The sequence below is a fragment of the Ziziphus jujuba genome, chromosome 6 (genome assembly GCF_031755915.1).
Source record: "Ziziphus jujuba cultivar Dongzao chromosome 6, ASM3175591v1".
NCBI classification, from domain to species: Eukaryota; Viridiplantae; Streptophyta; class Magnoliopsida; order Rosales; family Rhamnaceae; genus Ziziphus; species Ziziphus jujuba.
The window spans coordinates 23475031-23486077 of record NC_083384.1 but is presented as its reverse complement, the minus strand read 5'-3'; the positions used below and the strand labels follow the sequence as shown (position 1 = coordinate 23486077).

At 34.1% G+C, this 11047-nt stretch overlaps 1 protein-coding gene across 3 annotated transcripts; it reads left to right on the top strand.

The window, feature by feature from the left end:
* The first annotated feature begins 6226 nt into the window (after window positions 1–6226).
* Window positions 6227–9700, top strand: LOC107435436 (uncharacterized). Of its 3 annotated transcripts, none has more exons than XM_060818577.1 (3): window positions 6227–6633; window positions 7402–7542; window positions 8501–9700. In XM_060818577.1, the coding sequence occupies exon 3, from the start codon at window positions 8524–8526 to the stop codon at window positions 9433–9435; it is 912 nt and encodes a 303-aa protein (XP_060674560.1). In that variant the 5' UTR covers window positions 6227–6633; window positions 7402–7542; window positions 8501–8523; the 3' UTR covers window positions 9436–9700. The 3 variants fall into 3 exon arrangements, with proteins under 3 accessions (XP_060674560.1, XP_015902531.1, XP_015902530.1); XM_016047045.4 differs by having other exon boundaries at window positions 7392–7542; XM_016047044.4 differs by lacking the exon at window positions 7402–7542 and having other exon boundaries at window positions 6234–6633.
* The last annotated feature ends 1347 nt before the right edge of the window (window positions 9701–11047 follow it).

The following is an 11047-nucleotide window of genomic DNA, read 5'->3' as shown; positions in this document are numbered from 1 at the left end:
GATCTTTTACCGTTAGATGTGGCATATGCAAAATCATTGGCCACAACAAGAGATTATGCTCTGTTAGAAATGCAAAAAAGCAAAGAACATTGCAGGTAATTTAATTAGTCATTAATTTTTTTTATTCAATTTTATTGAATTGAATAATAACTATTAATTGAAACTATAATATCCCTACATTTAGGAGAATAATGAAAGTGGCAATCCATCAATATTGGATTTGGAAGATTTGGAAGCAGCTGATCTATATTCCTACATATAGAAGATTTGGAAGTAGCTGATCTATATTTAAAGTATGCCAAGAATATCTCTTAATGCCATTCCATAATTTCCAACTCCGTAACTTTCATAATGTGCTCCTTATTCCAATCCTTTCAATTTTATCTCATCAACTAAACTTTTATAACATTATAAAATTTTGCTGAATCTTTCAAAATCCATATTAATCATTCGCAACCTAATTAAGCTTCAACTTCTTATTCCAATTCCAAGTATATTCAAAATAGCTTTCCAATATTTAGCATTCCACTTGCTAAAAAATTAATCACTATGTGATGTGCCAAATGAGTACTCATATGTATGATATAAACATATCATCACAACCACTATCCCATTACTCCAACAATTCTTCTCTTTTTTGTAGGTCATGGACTCCATGGATTCATATGCAATTGCCTCTTTTCATTTTATTTTGCTTGTAGTTGTAGCACTCCAATCCCAAACAGAAACTCTTGCAAATTGAGCCAGCTTCCAAATGGGATCAACCGACCATTTTCAAAGTGTAGTCCATCAAAGCTTTATTTTCTTCTTTAACTATAGGATTCAACTTCCATGGGCAATTTCAACTAATCATCTCTTTCAAAAAGCAATCCGTCATCATCATACAGAAAACCATAGAAAGCTTTATGTGTTCAAATCTTGCAAGTATTTTACTAGAACTCTAATCTTTCTTCATTAACCGTCTTTGCCGCATCTGTTTCCACCATGGTATATTTTTTTCCATACAGTGGTTATTTGAGTCCATAGTATGAGAGATTCTTTTATGCATGTTTTTTCTTAGCAACTCCACTATGAAATATATATATATATATATATACATACATATTCAAAGGTAGTCCCATATGTCAACAGCATCATGTTTTTCTTGCAGTCAAACTTCCATTGTATCGATCAGACAGCTCCTTAAACTTGTATATCTTTTATTCTGAAACAATATTTTTCCTTTATAATTTGTATCTTCTTGTGCTTTTATTGTTGATTTTAGATTTTTTTTACATGGCTCTGGGATATTGGCGCCACATGCACATTGAATATGCCAACTACGCATTAGCAAATTACTTCTCTCTTTATTCTTAAATATTGTAGATATCTGTCAAACGAATATGTCACTAAGTAAGCCGAATTTGAAAATATAATAATAATAATAATAAATAAATAATAGATAAATAAACAAAAGAAATAGTGTTATAAATAGATATACATGAAAATTTGTTTTAGTTTTGAAGATATATATGTTTGCCCAAAAGCACTTTTTATTTATTTATTTATGACAACACTTATTTTTTAATGGAAGGAAAACTAACTGTAATAAGGAAAAAATCATGGAACCATGTAATATATATATATATATATATATATTCATATAGTAAAAAATAATACTAATAATAATACCTTTGTTAACAATAATATGTATAAGAATATTACATATATATTTTTACTTAAATAAAATAAAATAAACTTGGCCTATAAGTGACATAATTCCATACTAAGCCGAATTTATTTTCTTTGTTGGTATTCGGCTCTAACTTGATTTTGATCATGCACAGATAATCTTGCCAAAGTTGAAGTACAAGACTAATAAAGTTTGCCATCCACCCTTCCACCATTTGCTCACATACCATAAACTTTTCTTTTCAATCATGCTCATTCAAGCCGTTGGATTGAAGTTCTTGGATGGATCCTTATTGACACTTCAAAGCAATTTGAAACTACAATGCCATTTTTCTTTTTCTTTTTCTTTTTCTTTTTTTTTTTTTGGATGTAGTTATTTAGCTTCACCATGGATGACACAAATTTTCCTAAGTCGAATTTCCAAACAATGGGACTTTATCAGTTTAACATCATGGGATTAACATGGCATTTTAGGATTAAATTTCATCGGTGGACTATTTAGATGGCCTTCGAAGACACTTGGGATTTATCTTTTACTTTGACTTCTTGTACTATGCTAATGGCTCAAACTGCATCTTGCAAATGATGTCAAAGGTGGTGCGTTCGACCTTTTTATTTCACAAAGGTCATAAAGTTCAACCTGATTTCGACCTAGGCTTGAGTTCTTTAGACACAACATTGAAAAGTAGCTAAATTGGCTAGTTCAAATTATATAGAATGAATGGTCGTGTAAATTTTGGCCTAATTTATTAAATTGATTATGTTACATGTGCAAGGTCTTGCCTTCTAGCTCCAACATTTGATCCGAAATCTTGTAACATTTTAGAGCATCCTTCAAGGCCATTACTGCCACTAAATGACTATCTTTTCCTATCATGCAAGCTTAATTAGGCTAAGATCTAAATAAAAAAAAGGTAGGATGACAACTATGTTGACCATCACTTCATCCATAGTTTTAAATTTTAACCATTGAAGACTTGCTAATTGAAGAAACAATCATGTCGTTCTCCACTAGATTATTGTCCATGTAATTTGAACACGATTGAACTTTAACATTTTGCTTTATGATTCACCTCTTTGCAGATTTCTTCACTCTAAAATTGTTAGCTTTAGATGATATGACCACTTTCTTGGCAGTGGTTTCGACCAATTCCTTCAAGTTTTTTGGTCTTGCTTCAATGCCGCATAGATATGACTCTAATTCCTTCAGTGTTTTGTCATTTTTCTTACTTTCAAGCCAGGTTAACATTGTCAGTGGCCTTTTTTGATGACCTTCTCACAAGCCTTTGCTTATTCTACCTGTCTCCTTGCCGTAACATGCTGGCATTGCATCCGTCTCTTATGAGTCCTAGTGAGTGGCTGATAATGATTCTATCCTGTACGGTACTAGTGATTTATTTTTGTAATTGGTGGCCTGAATGTCCTTGGCGTCTCAATCTTCTAAGGCACTAATCTTGTCCGATTAATCCTAGAAAATGTGACTTAGAGCTTGGAGCTAAATTGCCCCCCCAATAATGATAGCTCAGCTTTCAATGCCCATCTTGCACTTTTGGTCCTAGGCATGAGAACATTGACTTGGGACTATGAGGTCTATAGTTCTTTGATGGTGACTTTAAAACATTTAGTTCACATAGCTTTACAGGTTGCTTCTTCCTATCTTCAACCTCATGTTTACAACGGGTATAAAGCACCTTAGTGGGTAGTTCGACCCTTTTGGCCAAATACTCTCTTCTAGGTCTGTTATCCCTTTTTTAAACTCTACTAGATGAGGGCTATCCTAGCTCGATCTTGACTCTAAGTTTGGTCAAGTCTGAAATATTGGTTGAAACCATGTTCACTTCGGCTGATGGAAAAGGATTGTTCTTCACCTCCATTACATCCTTCTCTTTTTCTAGAAACTTCAGGGTGTCCTTTATCAATTAGTGATTGGATTGCATTTCAGAACACCACATAGTGAATAGTTTGATGCATCCACATGCCATGCCACTTGCTGTACGGTTTCTTTTCTTTTTTCTTTTTTTTTTTTTGATCTCTTCAGCCATTGGAAAACATAGCTATCAGGTAATTTAAGTACCTTGTCGGCTAACAGATGATTAAAAATTTGGTCAGCCTTAGAGATGTTGAAACTGTAGACTTTCTTTAGCTCGAGCTAATTCTTTTTTGTATTCATGATCAATTGAGGAATCCTTTAGTTCCTTGTTGGTCTAGCTAAAGCTTTGCATACGTATAGCCTAACAGTCACTATTTTAACTGCATTGTTTTTAGTGGCGGCATCCTCAATTCATTGGTCCTTAACTTTGATTGAATAAATCTCAATATTAGAGTCTCTGTAGTATGAATCCCAAGATGAGTTCTTCATTTTATACTTTACCCTTAGAATGCTTTCGTACCTAGACACCTGAGAGACAAACTCAAAAAAATTGTAGAATTCCGTTCCATCAAACGTTTTTCAAAGCTATCTTGATAAACTTTCTTTCTTGTATGTCCAGATGACATCAGATCCTTACATTTTTGAACCTGGCAATAAAGTTCACTATTGATTCTCCTTCCATCCGATGCAAAATATGACAAGTTAGCCATGGAGATCTCTAGCTCAGTCCTATAAAATTGCTTATGGAATTTCTACTCCAACTGCTGCCAAGTATGAATTGAATTTGGTTGCAGCTTGATATACCAAAAGAAAGCAGAACCTACTGAAGAATTTACAAACAAATGGAGCTTCAAAAAGTCAATAGTTGCAGCTTCTCCACAGTAGCTAGTGAAGCGGCCTATATGCACAGTGGACTAATTCTCTTCACCTAAAAACAAGGTGAATTTAGGAAATCTGAATCCCCTTAAAAATTATGTCTGATTAATTGCCTAGTGATATGACCTTCTATAAGATGGTCGACTAACTCATTTGAATGTAGGGCTGATAATCTCTTGGATGATGGTCTCATCGGCCTCGCTATCCATGTCAGGATCATTGTTTATCCAGTTTCAAACATTATGACCATGTCTCTATACTAGGCCATGGTAGTTGGCCTAATAATAATGGTCTTCATTATAGCCATATGGAAAGTTTTGGCCATACTGTTCAGCATACCCCTTATCATAACCTTGATTTTGAACGGGTGAGAAAACAGGGGGCTGAAAGTCTGCCCTTCCTCCATGAATATTATTTACGACCTAAAAGGCCTGCATACCATAAAGTGCGGCTTCAAAAGCCCGCACCGCATAATATACCACCTGATGGGCCTGTGCATTCTACTCTTCTCAACCATTTCTGATATTCTAGCCTTGATTCTTAGTTGGTCATCGACATGAATTAGGTTCTGAACTAATGGGGGAATATAAGGTTGTACTTGTCGTTATGGTGCAATCATCCTTCCTTCATTTCGATTCGTTTTTGCTGGAACGATTGATGCATCAGTCCTTGATATGTTGCCTTTAGGTAGGGCCAAAAAGGGTTGCACCTATTCTCTTTGGCTAGTAAATGGCCTTGTGCCACTTAACGAGGCTTGGGTAACCTACAATTGTTAACGCAACAAATCTATGATGCCTTCCATCATCCATTGCTGGGTCTCCTGGATTGTTTCCATCTTTCTTTGATCCTCCTTCAGATCCTGAGATAGCTCACAGATAGACTCCTGGGTGGACATCTTTGTTGGGTCCTGAGTTTTGCTAGCTCTTTCTTCCTTGTTGTTGTCACGAGTGTCAGACTCCTGAGACATTAATAGATTTTGAACCATGATCCTCAGTTGAAATCTTGTAGTCCCATCGGGCGTGCCAAAAAGACATGTCGAAATATGTTAGAAAACCTGTTGTCTCCTAAATGTGTGGCCATATCACTTCAAGCCTACAACAGTTCAAAGGAAAAAAAAAAAAAAATGCCAATGCGTGTCACTTCAAATTTGTAACAATTCAAAGAAAGAAAAATGTACGCCAATACGTGCCACTTCAAACCTGCAACAATTCAAAGAAAGAAAGAAAGAAAGAAAGAAAAATGTGCGCCATGGCATGCTGCTTCGAACTTATAATGGTTCGAAGAAAAAATAAATATGTCAATTGAATAAAAAATGGAGCAATTGTATTGATTATTGGAGAATAAAATAATCACAATAATTATTTTAATGATTAAAAGAATTTTAAAAAATAAAATTCCAACTAAAAATAAATAAAATAATAGACTAATTAAACTAAATTTTAACAAAAATAAATTAAATGATCTAGAATCTTATAGTTATATGTAGAGAAACGTAGAGATCTTTTTAAAAATTAATAAAGCTTCAATTTACACGTACTTTTGATGTGGGATTTTTTATTTTTATATTGCTTTGGCAAATTCTATTTATACTCGCAACTATTAAAATTTTTCACTTCTTAATCATATGGGTCAATATCTTTTTTTTTTAATATTTAACCATTTATTGATCAATAATTAAAACAATATCTAAATAATCAAATATTAAATTAATAAACATTCCAAATTAAATTAAGGTGCAAATAATGGCCAAGTCCAAAAATGCTGTCAGATGGACGGCGCAGATGAATTAAGAACATCCTGCATCGTTTGATTTATCATGAGAGCATATAGAATGAAAACGTGGGTTGTGGTCTTATCGGTTGGTCATTGGATTGAGGTTGCAAACAGACAACCGACATTGTGAAGGTTCGGATCCTAGTCTTTGCCATCCTATGTTCTTGTATAATTATGTTACCATCTCTTTATAATGAGAAAGAGAGAGACGCGACAGTCCTCAGAGTGAGTAAAGAAAAGATGATGATGATGATGAGAGGGTAACGAACCAGCTGAGATCGATTAAAATTAGATTTGAGTGTTAAGAATTCCTGAAGACGACGCATTTTCTGCCGAATCTTCTTGTGCAAAGTTTAACACCGCACGAGGCCTTCCTTTTCTGTCTCTTGAAGCCCTCCTGCCTCCTCCTGCAAATTCCCCAACATTGCTCTCTCGGTTTTCAGGTATTCCTTCTAAACCACCCCCATTCCTCTTCTTTCGCTTCAATTCAAGTGATCGCTATTTTCCTTTATATTGCAGTTTTTGCTGTTTCAGTTTTACTTGATTTTGTCTTCGTTTCTGTCGTTGATTTGCTAGGGTTTTCATTGTCCCCCCCCCCCCCCCCCCCCAAAAAAAAAAAAAAATGTTTCATCTTTTCATTGTATTTGTTTCAATTCAGAGATATTATCCCCAATTTCTCTGAAGATAAATCAATAAAGAACGAATTTTGTTTGTTTTCATTTGGATATTATTGGTTCTTTGTTTTGTTCTGTACATAAGTTTAACTCTTTTGCATTCCGGAATTGGGTAGTTCCGAGTATTCTTTAATGTGTTTGAATATATATATATATATATATATATTGATTTAGTTGCTTTGAGCAGTAATATCAATCACAAACTCTTGTTGTTTGAAACCTATGATTTTTACGTTATTATTATATTAGCAGTTTATTGATTTGAACTCAACATCTCTAAGAAACGTGGACTTTGTGATGGGGAGGGACAAGTTTGTTGCTTATTGTTAGTGTAGTTGGTTTTAAATGAATTACACCGTTTTTATGCATATGTATATATATATATTTTTGGTATAAGAGAACCAACTAATGAACCCATAAAATAATTCCAATATTTTCTGGCCTTTTTTAATATATAAATTTGAAACCTTTAATAATAAAAACTAAATAGGGTAAAATTTTTTACTTTAATTTTCTGTTGGTGAAAGGAATTTTAAGATGGTTGGACAAAACAAAAGTTCAAAGAAAGAGTCGCCTCTTAGATCTGCATTACTGCAAACTCCCACAAGAGAAAAAGGATTTAGTAGTTGCTTTGCCACAAGGTTGCCCTCATGAGGACTGATTAAGCGGATGTTTTCAGTGAGTTTTTGCTATGTTCATCGATTGATTGAAAGTGGATTGGATTGATGACATTAACCAGTTGATTGAAAATTGACTTTCATTTCTGATTGAGCGAGGTCCCTTGAGCCATGGAACCCCTTTTGTCTTTATTTACCGGAATAGGTGCATTGATTAACTTACATGGTTCAAGCACTTTGCAATAAGTTTCTTTTTTTCTTAATTTTCTTCTGTTTTTTACCTTTCATATTCAAGTAAGATGGAGAGGGCATATTTGAGTAGGAAGCAAGCAAAGCAAGTCTCTCCATACCAGCTAGCAGTATCGTTTAGGGAATCTCTTTATTTACTGATACTAGATATTTATGAAATATTTTGATTATATGTAAAACAAAAACTTTGAGTTACTTAAGTCAAAATTTTCTATGTAGACTGCTAGACTAAAGAATGTATAGATATTCCATGTCCAAAGCGCGCACACACTCTCTTTTATGGATGATGAGGGTTCCATGTTTCTGCTATGTGAAGATTTCCCTCTCTTTGCCTAATAAAGTTTTACCTGGGCTTATTACGAAAAGATGTTTTATTTGGGCTAATTTAATGGTATAAAGGAAGATGACAATCAATAGTGGGCCTGATTAATGTGAGAATACCTCTTTTATTTCATAGAACTTAAAGTAAGGCTTTTTAAAACATTTGAGTATTGAGCTATTGATTGTATGGCTATAAATCTTCTTAACCTTGTTCACTTTTGCAACTTAATTTTCATGTGAAAGTTTTATTTAGGACCTTTCTTTGCATTATGATGATCTTGAGCTGTACTTGCACATTGAAGTTTGTTTTACGTCATAAGCATGCCTCATCTTCTTCTCCTGTTGAAATATCTTCCAATTTAGAAGTTCTTGACTTGTTCAGCAAATAAGCCCCTATATAATTTAGCATAAGGCATTGTCTCTGAATTAATGGAGTCCTATATCTACAGGAGGGTCCCCAGTGTGAAATTTGATGAATGGTGCTTCTAGATCCAGTAGCATGCAAGCAGCTTTCTCATACTGTGTACAGCAAGTGCGAAGTTATGACTACCATCACTACCTTTGCCTACTTGAACTGCCGTCTAGCATGCGGAAGGCTGCATTTGCACTTCGAGCCTTCAATATTGAAACTGCCAGAGCCATGGATATTGCTTCTGATCCTAGGGTTGGACTTATGCGTCTGCTTTGGTGGCAAGAAGCCATTGACAAAATCTATGCCAAAAAGCTAATTGAGCACCCAACTGCACTGGCCCTTTCATCAGTGATAGATGAGAACAAATTTACAAAAACTTGGTTGAAAAGGTCTGTAGAAGCTCGGATAAATGATGCAAAAAGAGAGATTACTGACATCCCAGGAAAAATGGAAGAGTTGGAGAAATATGCAGAGGATACTGCATCAACTATTCTTTACACGACACTTCAAGCCGGTGGTGTCTGCTCCACTGCAGCTGATCATGCTGCATCACATGTTGGTAAAGCGAGTGGCCTTCTGTTGCTAATTAAGTCACTGCCCTACCATGCTAGTCGCAACCGTCACTTTTCTTATATACCAAGTGAAGTTGCAGCCAAGCATGGTTTGTTAGTTGTGCAGGGAGGTCAAACAGAAATCCATTTGGATTCTCGTGAGAGCCTCTGTAATGCAGTTTTTGAGATGGCATCAGTAGCTAATGTGCATTTGCAAAAGGCTCGTAACTTGTCTGGAACAATACCGTCTGAGGCTCGTCCAGTGCTTCTGCCAGCTGTGGCTGCGCAAGTTCTATTGGACTCCCTAAGTAAGGTGCATTTTGATGTATTTGATCCAAGGTTAGCAAGAGGGATTCTGGGTGTGCCTCCGTTGTGGTACCAATTGAAATTGAAGTGGCATTCATGGAGGGGAAAATACTGACATTGTTTATTTTTGGATTTAGTTCATGTACAATAAGGGGATGATATGCTAATGCTTCTGCATTGCCAACCCCATGAGCATGCCCTCTCTTTGTGCGTGGTTGTGGAATTTTGATAACTTGGTCCAACAGCAAGCTCAGAAGAGAGATGAAAATGGAGTTTTGAGCTCATTTTACTTCACCCTAACTTGTAGGATTTGTTGATTACAAACCGGCATGTAGATTGGACTAGCTTGCCGAATAATAGAATGTGGCTCATTGGAACAATGACAATTTGTCTTGAGTGCTTTTTTACACGACAAATCTTTTTTCCCGCTACATTTTTTGTAAAATGATTAAAAAGACTCTCAAAACATTTTTTTTTTTTTTTCGTTTTCTAACTGAATTTCTATTCTGCTAGTTTATTTTCTCCATGGAGCCGCTCCATCTAGCTCCATTGTGTAGCAACCATGGTCAGCATATGACCATGGGCAGCCTTGCTGGGATGTACGCCAGAAATCTAGACGCCTGCGCGGGCGCTTCATCACTGGAACTATAATTTTTCTGTCCTGTGCCTTGGGTCTAAAGTTTTTCTGTCTTGTGTCTTCCTTCAATAGTTTTGCTGAAAATTTTCTCAACTTTTTTTAGGGGTTCGATCCCTCCATCTCTCACCTAAACATTACCCAAACAAAAGGTTTATATATATATATATATATATATATATATATATATGTATAAAAGGAGGATTCTCATGCGATCAATTTTGTATAAGATTCAATGCATAGGGTAATTTAATACTAAGATTTACAAAAATATATATGAATAATGTTAGGTATTAAATAAATCTACCATAATATATACAAGTGCCATGGGTCAATATCAATATTTTATGGATTAATATATTAATATAATTAGTTATGGATAAGTGAACAGTTAGAAAGATATGTGTAACTAAAGACATAAACTAATAAAATATTAATACATGACATTTAGTATCATTTTGATGAATTTATTGATAACTCTTGCAATGTTCAATATATATATATATATGTATAGAAAATATGATTTTTTTTTTTTTTTTAAAGTTTACATTAGTTTATAACAAGCTTTATTAATCTTTAAGACATATGAAACATATCTATGTGTGTATATATATATATATATATACATGCATTTTAAAAGAAACAAATTGTAACTAAACAATTTGAACCCTTAAAAGATGATCTGGAACATAACAAACAAATATATATATATATATATATATGAATAAGTTTGTGTGCGTGTATATATGCATGCATAGTTATGACTTAGTGGACTACTTAATTTATTTTATAATTGGTTACATAAGGGTAGAATTCAAATCATAGATAGTAATATTAATTTATATAAATTATTTTTATTTTTTTAATATAAAAAAATCCAGTAAAGGAAATTGAATCTAAAATGGGAACCAATTAAATTATGGTTGATAATTCTATTGGCCCATTAGGCTGAAATTAATATTTTCACCCAAATAAATTATATGTTTACATAAAATGTGTAAAGCTAGTCTCAAGCCACCTATTGTGGCTTTTGGTTGGCATAAATATTGTAGTATATATTTAATCTAGCTATTTTATCAAAAAGTGATATATT

Excerpts from the sequence above, each read along its gene's own strand:
- LOC107435436 (XM_060818577.1), top strand. The coding sequence starts at position 8,524 with ATGAATGGTGCTTCTAGATCCAGTAGCATGCAAGCAGCTTTCTCATAC.